The following is a 21152-nucleotide window of genomic DNA, read 5'->3' as shown; positions in this document are numbered from 1 at the left end:
CTTTGAAATTAATTAAAATTCATCAATTTTTTAAAATGATTCAGGGAATTAGTCACTGAGAGTCATATATAGGTAATACAGTGCACCTTTCTTTCTGCAGTACTACACAAAGCTTCAGAAACATTGTTTTCAAACCAGTTAAGTAATTTCAAATGTTCATTGTGAACCTTGCGAAGTGGTCAGATATAAAAGTCAGTGATTCAGAATAATCCCTATAAGGAATTTGCGAGATATAAAGGTCACATAAATTGAGCAAGGAGGACAAGCAGCTTTTTTCTTTTGCTCTAAAAAGTGATTTGTATTTTGAAGCCAAAGTCTGTTTTATTGTAAATTTAGAAAAACCAAGGAGGTGAAGAAAAAAGAAATCGGGTGAAATCATTCCAGACTCCTTATTCTGTTCCTGGTAACTGCTCCACAGCACATCTCTCCACAGCGAATAACTGCTGTGGAGGGATACGGAATGACTTAACAGCATGCATAGCTGTGTGCAAGTTTGCCTGCATGTGTCTCTGTACATGTACGTAGCAGAAATTGGATCACTAAGTATTTCAGAATGATCTAGGTATAATTCCTTATCACATCACCTAATAAACAAAGAAAAAAGCCATGAGATAATAAAGACAAGTTAGAATTGTTAAGGAAGAGAGTGTACAGAGAGAAACAGCACCATCATATTAACAGTGATATACACAGTAGTTATACTCACCCCAAAATTACTATATGCACCAGAAGTGGGACATAGGATCACAATAATAAATAAACACACACACATATACATACGTATACACACACAATGCATGAATGCATGACTTCCCTGACTTTGAATGAGACAAATCCACTTGAAACCCCTCCTAATGTTGTACCTTTCCCATAAAATCCGCTGTACCTGAAGGTTATATTGTTCTTTGAAAACTTGTATGCAGTATCATCCATGAATGTTCAATGAATACTTTATCAAAACCTTGTATTTAGATTGCGCATCTAACCATGTGTCAAATTCCTTTCATACTGGTCAACAGGTGGTGCTGTGGAGTGGGGTTTTTCGAATCTTTCCATTTTGCTTCGTTAAATCAGCCATGGCATTTACTATAGATATACGCCTTTCAAATCTGCCCAGTAAGGAATTTCCAAAACAAGCTTAATAATAGAGTAATTCCTTCTAGGCTTCACCCTTTGCTTTATCCATTACATCACCAAGCTATTCCAATTTCGTGCATTATTACTTTGGCAAATAACATAAACGGAAAATTATTTAATGCTTCCTAAAAGGACATGCAGAGAAGAGCAATGAATACCAAACCCATCACAATGCACCCACTTCCTCCCCAATTTACCAGGTTAGTCAAAATTCAGTTATATTAGTACAACCATGCTTTTCTACAGGAGAAACTTTATATACCATGGCTAGCCTTTAGCTAAAAATACTCACCAAGGAAGCTGTACGAATTGTGGCAAAGTGTTCACGATTCCGGTAATGTGATTTATGCCGTGAAACTGGGGGTGGTGACTGCGGTTCTGAGCACCTTGGTCTGTGCTCAACCTCTTCACCATAGTGATCGTGATCCTGCAAGTCAAATGCGAAAAATAAGGATCACACATACAAAAGTTGGTTTTGAACTAAGTGCTTTTTCAAAAAGACCTTCAAACTCATCTCTTAATGCCCATTCTTGCTCAGGCCAAGCAGTGAAAAATTAGCTTATCTATATATAGAAGTGCCCATGAAACAGATCTGCAAATGAGGGATACATAATGGACTGATCAGCCAGATGTGCAATATTGAAAGGTAAGGCATTAATACAATTTTCCTGAAAGATAGTGTTTAAGATTACCTTCAAAAGGATTACTTTGGTGGAGAAAATAGGTAATTACAAAATATCTGTCACTTGCGGCAACAAAGGCTGATGTGATACAGGTGTCCCCCGTTTTTCGAACGTTCGCTTTATGACACCTCGCCATTACGAAAGACCTACATTAGTTACCTATTTTCGCTAACAGAAGGTGTTTTCACTGTTACGAAAAAGGTAGCGCACCCCGAGCAGCCAAGCTCCTCCCCCGGAACTGCATTCTAGCAGCATTGCTTAAACACGTGCCTGTGAGCATCTGTGCTTTATGTCGATTTATTTTGAACATCCGTCAGCAAGATGGGTTTTAAGGTATCGGAAAAGCCTAAAAGTGCTTGTAAAGGTGTTACACTTAGCGCAAAACTAGACATAATTAAGCGTTTCGATCATGGTGAATGAACTAAAGACAAAGTGAGTTTGCCTTGTGGAAGTTGACGAAGATTATGTTGAAGAGGTTTTGGCATCCCATGACCAAGAACTGATGCAATTGGAAGAGGAAAGGATAACAATCGAAACCGAATGCAGTAGCGAACGGACCGAAAGTGAAGTCGTCCAGGAACTGAACGTGAAGCAACTACATGAGATTTTCGCTGCAAAGATTGCAGAAAAGTACGACTTTAATTTTGAAAAAGTACGTAGGTTTAGGGCATATTTGCAGGATGGTTTGAGTGCTTACAAAGAACTGTATGATAGAAAAATGCGTGAGGCTAAGCAGTCAAGCATACTGTCGTTTTTCAAGCCTTCCACATCAGCCACAGCAGAAAACAAACCTCGACCTTCGACATCGAGGCAGGCAGACACAGAAGAAGATGACCTGCCTGCCCTGATGGAAACAGACGACGATGAGATGACACCCCAGTGTCTCACCACCCCAGTGGTCCCAACCTCCAGGCCGTGGACTGATACCAGGCCGCGAAGAATGCAGGGGTGCAGTGGTGGCCGGGGCGCACCCAGCACATCTTTAAGAAAAAAAAGCCGAAATAAAGAAGCTAATTAATTAGGTGCCGCCCAGCACGTAAACGTTGGCCCAGATCAGACGCCAACACCTAATGACAAGCCAAACTAGTTTTCCAAGCACCCACAAGATGGAGCACCATCAGTGAAATGAAGAAAGATTAATCAGCAGCAATCCCAGTTCACATATATGGTGCCTCAAAACCAATTACCAAGACACCATTGATATGAAGCCTATCCATTCCTGCCTCACTGAGTGAAGAAGCTACACTGTGCAATCAGCAATCTTTATATATTGAGCATTAGGATAGATAAGTCACCAGGGCTGGACAGAATATACCCAGGAACTACAAAACGCGAGGCAAGAGGTTTCTGGGGCATTGATGATGATCTTTGTGTCTTCTTTGGCCAAATAAGTGGTATCACAGGTTGTACACTGTTCAAGAAAAACATTAGGGATAATCCTGGAGATTACTAACCATTGAGTCTTAATTTGAAAGGTTTCTTGGGGAGAGATTTAAAGTATTTGAAGAAGTATAACCTTATTAGGGATTATCAGCATGGACTTGTGAAAAGGTTGTGCTTCATGAGCCTGATAGAATTTTTGAAGGTGATAAAACAAGTTGGTGTTAGAGCAGTGGATGTAGTGTGTATGGATTTTAAGGCATGTGCCATGGTAGGCTCATCCAGAAAGTCATGAGGCATGAGATCCATGCATAGATTCAAATCTGGTTTTCCCACAGAAGGCAGATGGAGCATACTCTGCCTGGAGGTTAGTGACTAATGCTATTCCATAAGAATCTGTTCTACAACCGATACTCTGGGATTTTTATAAATGATTTGGATGAGGAAGTGGTAGGAAGGATGAGTAAGTTTGCAAATGACATGAAGATTGGTGAAGTTGGGAAAACAGTGTGAAAATTGGATATAGATATGAAGATCCAGAGATGGGCAGAAGTGTGGTAGATGCATTCAATCTGGAAAAGTGCGAAGTAGCACATTTTAGATGATTGAACTTGAGTACAAAGTTAATGACAGTATAGTTAACAGTGTAAAGGACAGTGGGATCTTGGGCTCCGGGTCCACAGGTCACTCCAAGTTGCCAACAGGATAGTAAAGAAGGTGCATGGCATGTTGGCCTTCATTAGTCAGGGGATTGAGTTCAAAAGCAGCAAGATTATGTTGCAGCTCTACAAAACCCATTATCAGGAAAGTTGCAGGTGCAGTGTTAATTTACCAAGATGCTGCCTGATATACAAAACATGTCTTATGAGGGAAGGAGTTACAGGCTGAGGCTTTTCTCTTTGAAATGAAGGAGGATGAGAGGTGATTTCAAAGAAGCATTTAAAGATTAAAGATTATGAGAGGTGTATATTGAATAGACAGCCAGCACCTTTCTCCCAGGTTGGTAATATTCAATACCACAGGATATCTGCTTACAGTGGGTGGAGTGGAGTTTAGGGGAGATGTCAGAGGCAGTTTTTTTTTAAAAAGTGATAGGTAATACACACAAAATGTTGGAGGAACTCAGCAAGGCCAGGCAGCATCTATGGAAAAGAGTAAGCAGTCACATTTCGAGTTGAGACCTTTCATCAGGTTTCAGCATAGATGCTGCCTAGCCTGCTGAGTTCTTCCAGCATTTTGTGTGTATTACTTGGATTTCAAGCATCCATAGGTTTTCTCTTGTTTATGACAGACTGGTAGGAGCATTGAACGCATTGCCGGGGGTGGTGGTAGAGACTGCTACAAAAGGGACATTTAAGAGACTCTTAGATGGGCACTGAATGTAAGAAAATAGAGGGCTACAGGCAGTGTAGGAGGGAAGGGTTAGATTGATCATGAAGGTTTATAAAGGACAGCACTACAGTGTGGGCCAAAGGGCCTGCACTGTGCTATACTGCTCCACATTCTATTCTAAAGCAGTTTACATGGGCAGAAACTCAAGAAAATAAAAGGACCAACAAAAGACCAAAGTTAAAGACAGTGAGAATGAAAAGATGGAGGCATGAGGAAATTCTGGAAAAGGCAGAGGAGGAATAAGACCTATAATCATCAAAAAGCGGGAGATGGTTGCAGAAATCTGCAGAAATAAGGTGGAAGATGATGATGGAGCAATTCCCTTATTGAACAAACCACTAATAAACCCTCCTCTGGATACATTTCTTCAGCCATTGCAGAGGTTAGAACGTGGAATTTGCTACCACAAAAAGAGATGAAACAAATAGCATACAAAGAGAAGCTAGATAAAGAAATGGGAGAAAGGAAAAGATTATGCTGATGTGCTCCAATGGATGGTTGCAAGAATTCTGAATTAGCACACATCAGGAATGACTGATATTCAATAGATACAAAGCAGATACAGGCAATGTAATTCACACAATACCGGGTACAAAATACTTTGTAATTATATGGCATTCCTCACATTAAAATAAGAGTAATCAGAGCAACACAAAAGACTGATCCTGGTTCTGAGAAAAGATAGGTTGGAATGAGAGGATGGACAAGAAGAAATAGCTTTTTAAATTATTTTGCAAAAAAAATGTCACAGAGATACGGTTTGCAACTTCAAAAACAAAGAGTGCCAACTGCAAGAAAAGCAACAACTGATGGTCCAATCAGAATAGGTTCACAGAACATGCTGCTGCCAAGAACAGTGAAGGATTCAGAGACGGATAGATAAAGGGAGATGGTTTCATTAGCAGACGACTGGAGGAACAGGGTGCAGAGATATAAAACTTTAGGGAAAACATACAAAGGAGGTTTTTTTTTAAAGTGCAAAAGAATTCGGAACTCAGATTTATATTTAATCATATAATTATAATTGAGAGTGAGCAACTGGCAGAGTCACATGAAAACTGATTACTCTACTTAAAGTTCAAAGTAAATTTATCAAAGGACTGTACATATATGTCACCATATACAACCCTGAGGTTCATTTGCTTGAGCGCAATCAGTGTAACTACAAGAAACACAAGAAGTCATGAAAGACTGCACCCAACAGGACAGACAAACAACAAATGTGCAAGACACAACAATCTGCGTAAATACAAAAGGAAACAAATAAATAAACATATAAGCAATAAATATCAAAAACATGAGATGAAGAGTCCTTGAAAGCAAGTCTAGAGGCTCTGGGAACGGTGCAGTGACGTGGTGAGTGAAGTTGAGTGAAGTTATCTGCTCTGGTTCAAGAGCCTAACAGCTGAGGGATAACAACTGCTTCCGAACCTGGTGGTGTGGGTATTGAAGCATCTGTACCTTCTTCTTGATGGCAGCAGTGAGAAGAAAGCATCACCCGAATGGTGAGAGTCCTCGATGATGTATGCTGCTTTCCTGCTACATCACTCTGTGTAGATATGCTTAATGGTGGGGAAGGCTTCAAATGTGATGAACTATGCTGTATCCACTGTTTCTTACAGGTTTTCCCATACAAGGACATTGGCATTTCTGTACAAGCGCAGTGGTGTTTCCATACCAAGCCATAATGCAATCAATCAATGTACTCTTCACCACATATCTATAAAAGTTGTTAAAGATTTAGACAATATGCTGAATCCACAAATTTCTGAGAAATTAGAGGTGCTGCTGTAATGGCACTTACGCAAGAGCCCAGGACAGATCCTCTGAAATAATAACATCAAGGAATTTGAAGTTGCTGACCCTCTCCATCTCTGATCCCTTAATGAGGACTGGCACACGTACTTCTGGTTTCCAGAAACAACCTCTTCCTGAAGTCAATAATCACCTCCTTGGATTGCTGACACTGAGTGAGAGGTTGCTGTTATGGCACCACTCAGCCAATTTTTCAATCTCCCTCCTACGTGCTGCTTTGTCACCAACTTTGATTGGGCCAACAGTGGCATCGTTGTCCGCTGTGCTTAGCTTCATAATCACAAGTATAAAGTGACTAGAGCAGGGGCTAAGCACACAGCCTTGGGCTGAGGGAGATTGTGGAGGAGATGTTTCTGTCAATCTGAACTGATTGGGGTCTGCAAGTGAGGAAATAGAGGATCTAATTGCACAAGGAGATATTGAGGTTTAGGACTTGGCATCAACTCTACTGGGAACTAACAGTGTCAATGGGTCAAATAGTTTCCTCCTGTTCTACAATTTTTAAATTTAAGAGGAATGTATGCAAACTAAATTTGCATTCCCTGTATTCAAAAGGTTGAAGGGCAAGTTGAGAGGAATCTTCAAGATATTAGACTAGATTGATACAACAGATAAAAGAACAATATGCTCACTGAATGGGTAGTCTAAAACAAAAATTAGAACCAGGTCATTCAGGAGTAATAGTATTAAATACTTTTACAAGAGAACAAAAGAACTTTTAAGCCTTTTCCACAAATGGTAATACTTGGGTCAAATTTGGTTGTTAAATCCAAAAATGACAGAAAATTGTTTTTTTTATATATAACAATAGGCTTTAAGGCATTGAGCAGAAAAGGCAAGTATTTGAACATAGGCCACAAGCAAGCTGTGATTTCATTAAATAACAGAAATTGCTTGAGGGACTAGACTTTGGGAAACATTAGAGCAATTAGTTGAAAATTACTGAGAGGCAAAATAACAAAATCATTAAAAAGGAAATCAAAAGCAAAAAACTTCAGAAAGGATAGGACAAAGGATAAAAACAACCAAATCATTCTGAGTTAGAAGACAAGTGGCAGAATGGATAGCAGGTTGGCAGCAAGATAGAAAGCAGAATACAGGGTGAAGGGTAGCAATCAGCGTGACAGGAAATGAAAGCGGTTCCAAAATAATCAAAGCTGCTAACAATTTATACCAATGATTTAGAAGCTTTGTGTCAAAAGTGTGATTACTAGATTTGAAGCTGTTCAGTTAATACTGAGAAGGCTCAAATTATAAGGTAATATTAATAAAATTGCAGAATTAGCAAAGAAAAATCTTAACTGAGAAATGAGGTATAACATTTGGGTTGGAAAATTTTGAATGCATTGCTTGCAGGAATCTAAATAGAGTCCAGAAGCAAAGTTAGAGACAAATCAGTTTAATAAGAAAATATTAAAAACACAAATGAACCACTTGGTTTACTTCTAGAGGGACATGTTCTTGAAGTACTGGATACAACTCTTGTATTGTAAGCTTACAAGGATGATACTGTAGTGCGAAGTAATACTGTGTATCAGGAAGAACAGACACTTGCATGTGTACATTGGTGAGGGTTATGAAGCAGTATTTCTTAAAGAAAAAGAGAAAAAATAACAATATTGATTCTTGAATTCATGAAAGACTTTGATAAAATAACCAAAGCTTCAATCTATTCATGGCCAAAAACAGAACAAGGAATTATCAACATAATATAAGGCACCATCAAACCAAATATAACAGCAATATAACCAAATATAAAAGTCAGGTTGCTGTTTACTGATTACAGCTCAGCATTCAACATTACAAATCAACAAGCTTCAAAACCCGGGTCTCTATACCTCCATTTGCAACTGGGTCCCTGACTTCCTCATCAGACCACAGTCAGTGCGGATCATGAAAGCCATCTTCTTCTCACTAACGATCAACACAGGGACACCTCAATTATGTGTGGTTAGCCCAGTGCAAAACTTTCTCTACACTCATGACATTGTGGCTAGGCACAGCTCAAACACCACCTATAAATTTGTCGATGACACCGCTGTTGTTGGCAGATTCTCAGATGGTGACGAGGAGGCACACAGGAGCAAGAGAGGTCTGCTATTTTATGCATGCTGTTACAGTAAAAGCTTTGCACTCAATGTCAGCAAGAACAAGGAATTAACTGTGGATTTGGAAGTGTATAGGATGATACAAGGCACTGGCAAGAGTAGACACCCAGCACCATTTTCCCAGGGCAGAAATAGTTAATACAAAAAGGCAATAATTTCAAGATGATTAAAGTATAGGGGGGAGGGATGCCAGAGGTAGGTTGTATCAGACAGTGTGGGGAACAGGCTGTCAGGGGTGGTGGTGGAGGCAGACACATAAGGGACATTTAACAGCCTCTTCAATACATAGAAAATTAAAGGGCTACATGGGCAAGGAGCATTAGATTGATCTTGGAAAGGTTAAAATGTTAGCACATCCTGGGCTGAAGGGCCTGTACAGTGCTGTACTGCACCATGTTCTATGTACAGTGGAGAGCATACTGACGAGTTGCATCACTGCCTGATATGTAGACTCCACATCAGGAAATTCATCTGGACCAGCTATGTAAATACCATGGCTACAAGAACAATTCAGAGCCTAGGTACGATTCAGTAAGTGACTCACCTTCTGGCATCCCAAACCATTTCCACCATAAAAGGATCACGATGGATCCAAGTTTCATTTGCTTGAATTACTGTAGCTCTAACAGCACAGTGACATCACAGCTCCACTGACCTGGACTTAATCTTGACCCTAGGTGCTTTATCTGAGTGGAGTCTGCACCATCTTCTTGAAACTGTGTTGATTTCTCTGGGTTTCTCTGGTTTCCTCACTCATGCCATAGGTGTGCAGGTTAGTACATTAATTGACTATTATCAATTACCTTAATGTAGAAGCGTGACCGGAGAATTTTTTTTTAAGGGAGGAGTTAATGGGGATGCAAGAGGAAAAACTGAATCAGTGTAGATGGATGCTTCATAATTATGCAAAGTCTAGAGGGTGAAAGGGCTATTTCAGGCTGCACACCTATAACTCTCACATAGTTGTCTGCTTAGCTTATACTATAACAATAATCCATACCTTCCAGTACCAGTGCAGATTGGGGATAATGTATACTAGCTGCAAATGCAATGCATATTATCTACATAATTATTTGCTTAGGTTGTTCTATTAACAACTCCTAAAACTGTGACCCCTACCACCAAAAAGGACGAGGGCAGTAGGTGCAGCTCACCGCCAAATTGTTAAAGGCAATTAGGGAGGGGTAACAAATGCTGTCCTTGTTACAACCCAAAAAAAAGTAAAAGCACCTGCTTTTCTTCTGCTCGATAAATTAAACCAATGCCTGTCTATTCCATCAAAGATTTCTAATAATATTTTAAAGAATCACTCTAGGTCATTTTCTTAATATTCTTGATTAGAGAAAAGCCCCCGTTCCAATACCCAACCTCTCAAGTCTAATTTTCCTGATGGGTCCACACCCAGAATTTGGCTTCACTTGAACAAAATGTTAGTTTTAGTGAAATGCAGCGTAAAGTTATGCAAATTATAGTTACAGATCAGAATATGCCCTTCGCCCAAGACTGGGATAAGCTGGTAATGTGAGCTGCAGGAGAATGCAATGTCAGCAAAAGGGATAGACAGAAGGCTGGCTGAGATCAACCAAACTGCATGGGCTTGGGCAAGATACAAAGGGAAGTGTTTACTCCACCTCAATATATTTTATGCTCTTCTGAGATTGCATAATAGTTTATAGATGATCTTTTCCTTTACACAATGGTAGTGAGTCTTTTCTTTAAATAGACTGAACTTGCTTTTATATACGTTTTCAAAACTAAACACCTGTAAAAATATACAAACCGACGTTTCAACAAAATCAAGAATTCTGTACTTCCACTGAACTCCAAGACAAATCCCATATTATAAACATAAATGAAAAGGTACAGGGAAACTTACTGGCTTTAGGTGGATAACAGAACTGTTTGACATCACCGTGTGATCTCCCTCCTGCATCATGGCAATCTCGCTATTATCATCAGAGGCGTCTGGAAGACTGTTGACACTGCTGCTTTGGCTACTAGCACTGATAGACATGCTTGGTATAGATTGATTACTGCCCACGCTGTTAACAGTGCCCGTTCTACCAACACTGTGCTCAGGTTCCTTTCAAATATAGCACAAGAATATTAGAACAAAGCTATTTTGTCTTTATGTCTTATGATTGATTAAAAAATAATTAAAGTGCATCTGTCAACATTTACTAGGAATTTCTGATGTTTATTTTTGAATATGAAGGTTCCAAATCCACAAGGACAATTTCACAACTCTGAATTGATTTAATATATTTATGAAATAAGCTACATACTGGTTTGTAACATTAGAGTGAAAATAAATTATGTTGCAGTCAAAAATTTCAAATCATTTAATAAATGAGATACTTAACTCTCAAGTTGTAAAAGTTTACTCACATGATTGACCTTAACAAAATAAAAAGTTAATTATGTTGATCCAAAGTCCTCTTACCTCCTCTTCTTCTTGAGCCTCAACTGCAGGCCCATTATGTGCTTCCTGAAAAAGGATTTTCTTCATCTTTCTATACTGTAGATTATCAAGTTCTCTGACAGCATCTTTCGTCCTCTGTATTAAATCTATTAATACTGTTTCAGGGCGCTCTCTAACAACGAAAGCATGCTGAAAATTGAATTAATGAGATAAGTTACTACAGAATGCCTAACTAACAATTACTGCAATCTTTCCTAACCCTGTATTTACACTTAAATCAAAACATGCAAAAAAAAAGAAACAAATTATCCAATGATTTCAGAATGAAAATTTGGAAGACATACATGTCCATCAACTGGAGGAATACCACTCAATAAAGATCTATCGTACTTTCATACTAGAATCAATCTAATTTTCGGCTTCATTCTAAATTCAGCTCCCTTTCACATTAGCTTTCCTGTTTGACCAGAACAACAATCTTTCTTTCAAACTATTGCTTGTTGGTAGGCTAAACATGCTCAGTAACACCTCAGACCGCTATAAGAATTTCATTTATGAATGAGGTGTTGACTATCTGTTCTAAATAGCTTTTTCACAGCTTGTTCTTAAAAAACTAACGATTTTACTTTCTTTTATTAATGTAACTGAACTCATTATTTAACCTCATATCAATAAAAAGCTTGGAATGGAAAATATCAACTCCAATTAGATTCTGACCAAGGGAATTTGTAAATATTATGTTAATTCACAAGAAGGAAGACTATAGAGCCAAGAATACACTTCTGGAGTATTCGTTTAATTCATCACAGGGCTACTTTCTGTTTCAAGTATTGAAATTGCATGAAGCAACTGGATATATACATTTGACACTCCAGCACAGACAGCCAACAAAGATGAACATCTCTGAAGTATATACTTTCTGTTTTGTTTCATGGCTCAGTAATGGAGCCAATGATCGCATCAATAAACAAGGAAATTTTAAATAATGGGGCCTGCAATAGATACTCAAGTTATCTTTAGACTACATGTTAATAATAAACCCTTGTCCAGCAATGTCAGAAAGGGGTAATACAGGAAGTACGTGCCCAAATTGAGTGCTATGTTACTGTAAGCTTTTCATTCTACTTGTGCATTCACGTACTTGCACATATGGCAATAAGCTTGCCTTTGATTTTCACAAGAGTGGAGACAGTACGGTTTACCACAAACATGCACAACCTATGTTAACTTCCAACAAGACTTCTGTCGAGGCTGATTCTAGTGAGATGTCCAGATTTAATAAATTAATTTATTAAAATGATAACAAATAAAACATAGCAGCTTGTGTCAATTCTGATTAATAACTTTGAATAGAATGAAGTGCAAGGAGCTAATGTTTTGAAGGAACATAACAAAATTCAGCCTAGATGAGGAATTGAAAGCTAGAATAATTGTTAATAATCCATAAAATTTTTAAATGAGAAATTAATATCCATAATGAATCTAGTTCAGACAAGCTTCACTCAGTTTTCACCATCAAGAGGACATTTAGTTCCCCAACATAAAACTACCTCTCTAACAAGAGCACTGGGAATATGTACAATAAAGCATTGAAGAATAATTTTTCAATTAAATCATGATGGTGGCAGAAAATTAAAAACTGCTACTAGTGTTGAAGATGCAAAATCTGCAAATGCAGCTAACGGAACATAGAGAAACTGCTGATATACATAGGGCTGATAGAAAGTGAAACCCATTTGGTAATCACAATTAAATGATCTAGCAATATTTTGTGACCTTAATTGAAGTGCAATAGCATCTAACCTAAAACATACCATAGAACATAGAACAGTGCAGCACAGGAACAGGACCTGTAGCCCACAATGTTATACCAATCCAATTAAATCAGTCATACAATGGGCAACCTAGCTAATCTAACCTAACCTAACTAATCCCCTGTGCCTCCATATCCTTCCATTTTCATCACATTCATGTGCCCATCTAAATGTCTCTTAAAAGTTTCTAAAGCATCTGCCTCTACCAGCACTCCAGGTAGTGCATTCCTGACACCCACCACTCTCTGGCTAAAATCTTACCTCACAGCTCCTTTGAAATTATCCTCTCTCACCTTAAGTATGCATGCCCTCTAGCATTAGACATTTCAACTCTGAGTAAAAGATACTGTCTCTCAAAATCACATAAACCTCTATCAGACCTCCACTCAGCCACCACCGCTCCAGAGAAAACAACCCAAGTTTGTCCAACCTCTGATGCCCTACACTCCAGGCAGCATCCTGGTAAACGTCTTCCACAAAACCTCGACATCCTTTCTATAATGGGGTGACCAGAACTATACACAATACTCTAGATATGTCCTAACTAGAGTTTTATAAAGTTGCAACATGATTTCCTGATTTTTGAATTCAATGTGTCAACTAACATATGCCTTCTTAACCACTCAATAAATCTCTGTATCCTGAAAGGCGCTTCTTAATTTCTAAAAATATCTGGTGAATCCAACAATATCAAGGATCTCCCAACAAGTACAATATTAATCTAACTCTTTACATTACATTGGGTTTAGGAAGGGGATTGCATTATACTGAAAGAACTATATTAGACACTATTACAAGGGTTCCAACTAACTCAATATCTGCTTTCCACATTATAATTTTCTCACCCCCAGTAGATTTCTACACAACCTTTATTATACTGAATGTTTACTCCCCAAAACAACCATTTCATTTCAAATATTGGAAGAGCACAGCTGAGATTGATCATGCTCTTCAGGTAAACACAACCTTAGGTAAATTTAGAATGGACATAGGATGCTGCAAGTCTACTCCTTGTGGAACATGTTCAAGACAGCTTCGCTCAGGGTGCCTCTCACATTGTGTTCTAGAGAAAACAGCGCTACAAATTGCAAGACCAATGTGACAAGCCATAAACAGATCATAAATGTTATAATAAATACAAGCTCTGCTACTAAGGTTTAATAAATTGCCAGGAAATATCTCCAGAAGAAACTAGATAATAAAGTTGATTTTACTGTTACACTGCCTTAGCACAGGTAGATGCTAGGATAAGGTATCATACTGCAGGGGAGTAAGACACCAGGATATGGGTGGCACTCTGCGGAGGAATAAGGGCATCATAATGGGATCTGTTCACATAACCTATGCGCAAAATTAATTATGTACAAATGCAAAATGTAGCAATATTCTATGGCACTTGATAAAAAAGTGACAAAATCAAATTTAATTTGTGTACACTGTAAACTGAACATAAACATGATTAAGAAAAATAAAATGCATTAGAGAACCCTACTGACTTTCAGAAGTTCCTCCGAAGTGGGTCTGTCTTGAGGAATTTTCTGGAGGCAGGAGTCTACAAAGTTGCGAAAATAGTCAGACCTAAGCAAATTAAAGAGAAAGGGAAACCATATTGAGCATAAGAGGCACTTGAAGCAATATCTCATGAGTTTAGAGTTTCAAAATAAAGTTAACCTGCATTGCTAGGATCTGAAATTGACAATGACAATTCAGAGTCATAGAACAATACAACATGCATTGGCCTAATGAGTCCATGTTGTCCATCCAACTAGTCCCATTTTTCTGTGTTCAACCTGAATCCCCCTCAGCACCATAACTCCACGTACCCATCCAAGTGTTTCTTAAATTATATCATATTAACTATCTGCCTCAACCACTACTTCCAGCAGCTCGTACCATGTATTTACCACCCTCTGCATGAAAAAGTTCGCCTTCAAGTCCCATTAAAATCTTTCACCTCTCATCCTGATTCTATATCCTCTACCTTTGAGGAAAAGAATGTTACCATTCACCTAATCCATCCCTCTCAATTTAAAAATTGTAAGATCACCCTTCACTATCTTATGTTTCTATAAGGCTACTTCTCATTCACATGGGTTTTAGAAAGACTATTAATAAAAACATTGCTAATTCTGAAAACAATTCAATCACGGCACAAGGTGAAATTATTTAGCAGACTGTAAAATGAATACAGGCTATTTTATACTGCTCAACTAGTTTCCAGTCAATTACCGTGCCACAATGCAACTAATTCTGCAAATCTTTTGAAAACTTTTGCAGACATATTATCAAAGTGCTTTTTTTTCCAGTCCTGCCGAAGGGTTTTGGCCCGAAACGTTGACTGTACTTTTTTCCGTAGATGCTGCCTGGTCTGCTGAGTTCCTCCATCACTTTGTGTGTGTGTTGCTTGAATTTCCAGAAATCTGCAGATTTGCTCTTGTTTGTCATCAAAATGGTACAAGTTTTCATTGTTTGCCAATTATTACACAACAGAATACAAAACACAACTGGAATCTATGACTTAGAATACAGTGTTGTGTCATCATCTTCACCATCTGCAGTCTGCAAAATGAAGGGATTTCAACTTTGCTATTAGGTGAAGAGGATTTGAACCCTAAATATGAATATCTGCCTTGGAGAGTAACTTTGGAGAAGCTAGCATACCTACTTGCTTGCTTTTCATTATTACAGGTGGGGTAATCACAGATTTGAAGGAACAAGCCTTGGCAAATCACCACATTCTGTAAAAAACATTCAAAAGCAGCTATTTCACACCATTTCAAAATGAAGGGATGTTAAGAACAAAGGAAGGAGTCCCGGCAGGGTTCAATTAATTGTAGCTTCTTCCATCCAGGTTAATGGAAAGCTTTCTATCTCATTATCCGATACACAGTCAAGATATTCTGTTGAATTAGACCAAGTGCCCAAGATCTGATCTTTCAGGTTATTTACATAGCTGGTGTCATTAAGCTTTTGTAATGTACAAGTACAGTTGACTCCTCAAAGTTCAACATGGTAGTTTGAATTTACAGTCTCAGTGACGGAAATCTGCACACAAAGCCATAGAGAGCATTCCATTAAAATGAATGAGATAACTCTGCTAGGACAAAGGTTAAGTAATTAAATTAGTTTAAACAATCTAAATTTTTTTTTGTGTCTCTTTTTGTAATTTAATTATTTTAATAATTATATATTCTGAATTTACTTTACAAGTTACCAAGCACTTTCAAGTGAGATAATTGGTTCAGAGCTCTACTACTCCAATGTGTAGCAACCAGCCTTCCAGTGGAAGAAGGCTGCACCAGACCATACTGGAAGATACATCGCAGTACCAGGGTAAGTTAATGTCAAACTCAAGGGAGCAGAAGATATATCCTGTGGGTGTTTTTTTTTCCCGGCAAATCCTCCCTCAATGCATGTTCTTGCCAAGGTTGAGGTAATTTTAACCAAAATAAAAGAGTAACTTCAGAATCAGAATCAGGTTTATTATCACTGGCATGTGATGTGAAATTTGTTAACTCAGCAGCAGCAGTTCAATGTAATACATAACATAGAACAAAATCAATTACAGTATATGTATATTGAATAGATTAAAAAACATGTAAAAAACCGAAATACTGTATATTTTAAAAAAGTGAGGTAGTGTCCAAGGGGTCAATGTCCATTTAGGAATCCGATGGCAGAGGGGAAGAAACTGTTCCTGAATCGCTGAGTGTGTGCCTTCAGGCTTCTGTACCTCCTAACTGATGGTAACAGTGAGAAAAGGGCATGCCCTGGGTGTTGAAGGTCTTTAATAATGGACGCTGCCTTTCTGTGACCACCGCTCCCTGATGATGTCCAGGGTACTTTGTAGGCTAGTACCCAAGATGGAGCTGACTAAATTTACAACCCTCTGCAGCTTTTTTCGGTCCTGTGCAGAAGCCACCACCCGCCCCCCCCCCCCCCCCCATACCAGACAGTGATGTGGCCTGTCAGAATGCTCTCCACAGTACATCTTTAGAAGTTTTTGAGTGTATTTGTTGACATGCCAAATCCCTTCAAACTCCTAATGAAGTATAGCCACTGTCTTGCCTTCTTTATAACTACATCAATATGTTGGGACTTGTACAATTCTGAACCATTTAAATGTATTGTAGAAATTTAAAATAAATAGCCAAACACAAAATACTTCCATCTCACTACTATTCCAGTGGCCCAGATTTCTCCTAATATTCATGCCAAGAATAATCTACAAGATTTAAGACACAATTGGAGTGTTCCAGCTATGGTGTTATTTTTTTCTATGAAGTCAATAATATGACAGAAATCCCTGCAGATATAACACCTGTCATATTTCACCCATTTATCATACTCAAGTACTTGGCCCTAGCTTTCTTTTTTTTATGCATACTTTGACTGTGGTCCTCTAACATATTCTTCTTTCATCTCTATGCTAGAAAAAAAAGGAGTAATTTTCTAACTTGGGAACTATGTCAATCCGAATATTTAAAACAGAAGTCTCAAAAATTTTGTATTTCTAAAGATAAAATTTAGAACGAATTGCAAGAACACTAAGAAATTTGCCGCAGAGAAAATTGTAAACAATTATTGGGAATATCTCAGATACAATTATAGAGTCTAACTCTAACAGAGACACATATTTGAAAGCTTCTATAGAATAAATAAATGAATTAGGCTTCCCTTCCTCCACCACTGATGCTGCCCTCACTCACATCTCCTCTACTTCCCAGACATCTGCACTCACCCCATTTTCCCACTGCCTTAACAGGGACGGAGTTCCTCTTGTCCTCACCTATCACCCTACGAGCCTCTGTATCCAACACATCATTCACCACAACTTTCACCATCTTCAACAGAACCCTACCACCAATTACATCTTTACCTCCCCTCCCACTCCCTACTCTCCACCTTCTGCATGAATCGCTCCCTGTGATTCCCTGGTCTATTCGTCCCTCCCCCCAATCTCTCTCTTGGCACTTATCCCTGCAAGTGGCAGGAGTGCTACATCTGCCCAGTCACCTCCATTCCAGGCCCCAAACGGTCCTTCCAGGTAAGGAAAAATTTCACACGCAAAATCTGTTGGGGGTCATCTACTGCATCTGGTGCTCCTTCCTCTAAATTAGTAAGACCTGACGTAGATTTGGGGACCTCTTTGGCAAGCAACTCTGCTCCATCCACAAAAAGCAGAATTTTCTGATGATCAACCATTTCAAATCCTATCCCCATTCTGTCTAGGTAATCTCCATCTGATGGCATGAACATCAATTTCTACAAATTCCTGTAATTGTTTACCCCTCCCATTTCCCCGCACTTCATTTCCCTACTCTGGCCCCTTACCTCTTCTCCTCACCTGCCTATCTCCTCCTCCTTCCCTTTCTCTTATTATCCACTCTATCAGATTCCTTCTTCTCGAGCCCTTTGACTTTTCCACTCATCACCTCCCAGCTTCTTACTTAATCTCCCCATCAGGCCTTACCCATCAACTTCTAGTTTGTCCTCCTCCCCTTCCCCCCTTCTTATTCTGGCTTCTTCCCCCTTCCTTTCCAGTCCTGATGAAAGGGCTCGGGCCGAAACTTCAACTGGTTATTCATTTCCATAGATGCTACCTGACCTGCTGAGTTCCTCCAGCATTTTGTGTGTGTTCTGGATTTCCAGCATCTATAGGATCTTTTGTATATATGAATTAGGATATCAAAGTTGAGAGAAATGTATTTATAAATGATTATGACTACTGCCATTATCCAACATTAAAACTGATGGAGGCAAATTATTAAATAGATGCAGAACTAATCTGTTTAGAAATAATACAACATCAAGTGAACATGAAGAAATCAGTTAATGTGCAGACAAGTTATAAACACAGTTGAAATTACAACTGTAAAAAAAACATTCATATGAATCTGGCTTTCTGGGGCCCATGGTAACAGCGCGGTTAGCGCGATATTATTACAACTCAGAGCATCAGGGTTGGGATTTCAATTCTGACATCATCTGTAAGAAGTCTTTATGCCCACCCTGTGGAATACATGGGATTTTCTCCAGGTGCTCCGGTTACCTCCCACGATCCAAAGACATACAAGTTAACTCGTCATTGGAAATTGTCCTGCGATTATGGTAGGGTTAAATTAGGGGGGGGGGTGTTGGCTGGCGCAGCTTGAAGGGCTGTATTCCGTGCTGTATCTCAATGGAATAAAGTATCACAAATCTATTTACTTATACAGGGAATGCATTTAAATATATAAATTCTAAATCATTATTATTCAACCACTTATGATCGTTTTCAATTCTATTGCAGTTCCTTGAAAAGGCATCAATTTTTAAAGTTATAATGAGATGTCACTCTGAAAACATGGTTCAATTACAAAGTAATTTCACCTAAATGGATTCAGAACTAAATATCAAAGATGATAATATCTAATCAACTTCAATTAACAGTTCTGCAAAATAATTGAAATCTCAGTGTGATTTAGGTATTAAAATTTGATCCACAAAAATGATATAGCATTAGTTGATTACCCTTCCTATCATTTTTGGGTATTGCAAGATTTGAAGCATCATTGTACTGTTCAGATCTTAAGTTGCTTAGTTCATTTAAAGCTGCTCTAATTAGATAAATCCAAATATCTGTAACCTACTTATAAACTACTGAGTTCAGTTGAAGGGCAGCAGAGTTGCTTAAAGATTTGGACTTCAGGTGACAGCTAGCTTCCCTTCCCCTTATAAAAACTATAATGAAGTAAAACTCGTGGAGTGTGAATTCAATGTGGGAAGCAAGATTTTTTTAAATCAATGCAAGATAAATATACTTGTACACAAGGTACACAACGTGCATGAACAATTTAGGAGAAGAATTTAAATTTGCAACACTCTTATCCAAAACTGTGTAGTCTTGATTATAATATAGCAAAATACACTGATTATCTTAAACTACTGTATGCAGCTTTACAATAAGAAGGACTGCCTGCATATTAAATTACAATCAAACAAGCTATTACAGGATTTTCTCTTACAGGCCACCAAAAGAAATCAAATACTTGTACGATTTATATTTAATTTTAATAAAATATTTACTTTGGATCTCAATATGGATCACTGCAGTACTTTGAGGCTTTAGCATCTATAAAATTGCTGTCATCAGGCATACTCAATTTAATTTTTAAATAAATCTTAAGGGACACCATTATGTTCAAAGATGGTAATCTTATTACTATAAAAACAGCTTCTAATTCTGAACATTGAAAAATATACAACTCCTATTTTAAGCTTTTGCTGCACATTTTAGGATAATCTGTTTAAACACTCAGAATTAGATATAAACCTTTATCCACTGACAAGTATTTCTTAAACTGGCAGTTACTTATAATTTAGAAACATCTGTTTCTATACAAATCTCAGGACTTCAAATATATACTTACCATTCATTAGACTGAAGAGCAGGTGACTCATTCTGCGCTATGTGGTATAAGGCACTCATTGCATTCATATTAAACAAAGGAGGCTTTCGCTCCGCTGTGGGCAAAGTAGCAGTAATCAGATTTTAGAACTGATAACAATGAAGTGGTAATTTTCAGTGTCTTATTTAAAGTTTCATTCAGGGTATAATTGCAGTCTTTTTAAATGCATTAAAATAAAAGTGATCAAACATTTTTTATTGCATTTTACGATGAAAGATTAAACCATCATGACCACATTGTATCAGCTGTTTCACATTCACAGGGGACAGCCACACCTTACCTAATTCAATGCATGTAATTCCCAAGGACCAAACATCTACTTTGCCATCATACTGTCCTTCATCCATGGCAAGAATTACTTCAGGAGCCATCCTATTTCAATGAAAAAGTAGTTATTATGCAACTTTACTGAACTATGTCAATTTGATTCTGCATTAGAAATAGGAAAATACCTCCAAAGATTACTGTGGTAAGAAGTGTCAAGGAGAACTGAAACTATGTTCAGCCTCAGAAGTATATATTTAAAACAACGGCTCTTGAAATTTATATTATTTTAACTAGTTTATATAAAAAATAAAGCAAAATAAACATATAGCAATCAATTCCAAAAATTGATTTGGATTTAAAATTTTAAATACAGTTTTATTTATAGTGGCTTGCTTTTACTTTCCGTTACATTCAATCAATTGCAATCCATCAGCAACTCAGCCAATTAAACACAATTTAACAGATGATTAATCCCACATTCGCGATTTCTTGAGGCCCTGGTCAGGTCTTCGTTCTAAGAATTCTGCCTCAAATGACCCTCTTAATGACTTTTGGAATAGTTTCATTTAAAAGCCACCTCAATGTCTCAAGTTTACCTTTCTTTATTAGTACAGCTCTATATTTATCAACAAAGCTGTAGTTTCATAATCCTTCATATGCAAGAAATTTTTTTGATTTGGGCT

At 38.0% G+C, this 21152-nt stretch overlaps 1 protein-coding gene across 4 annotated transcripts in view; it reads right to left on the bottom strand.

Annotated features, from left to right (window-relative positions):
* The window catches only part of taok1a (TAO kinase 1a), a 160010-nt gene that overhangs the window by 31718 nt on the left and 107140 nt on the right, over window positions 1-21152 (bottom strand). For all 4 annotated transcript variants that reach the window (XM_072243752.1, XM_072243753.1, XM_072243755.1 and 1 more), the window contains exons 8-13: window positions 20483-20574; window positions 20164-20257; window positions 14248-14329; window positions 10959-11126; window positions 10392-10598; window positions 1430-1564 (exon numbers count right to left, since the gene is read on the bottom strand). In XM_072243752.1, coding sequence (XP_072099853.1) covers window positions 1430-1564; window positions 10392-10598; window positions 10959-11126; window positions 14248-14329; window positions 20164-20257; window positions 20483-20574 — 778 coding nt within the window. The remainder of the gene's footprint in view (window positions 1-1429; window positions 1565-10391; window positions 10599-10958; window positions 11127-14247; window positions 14330-20163; window positions 20258-20482; window positions 20575-21152) is intronic.

The sequence above is a fragment of the Mobula birostris genome, chromosome 25 (genome assembly GCF_030028105.1).
Source record: "Mobula birostris isolate sMobBir1 chromosome 25, sMobBir1.hap1, whole genome shotgun sequence".
NCBI classification, from domain to species: domain Eukaryota; kingdom Metazoa; phylum Chordata; class Chondrichthyes; order Myliobatiformes; family Myliobatidae; genus Mobula; species Mobula birostris.
This window is presented reverse-complemented; position numbering and strand designations above follow the sequence as displayed.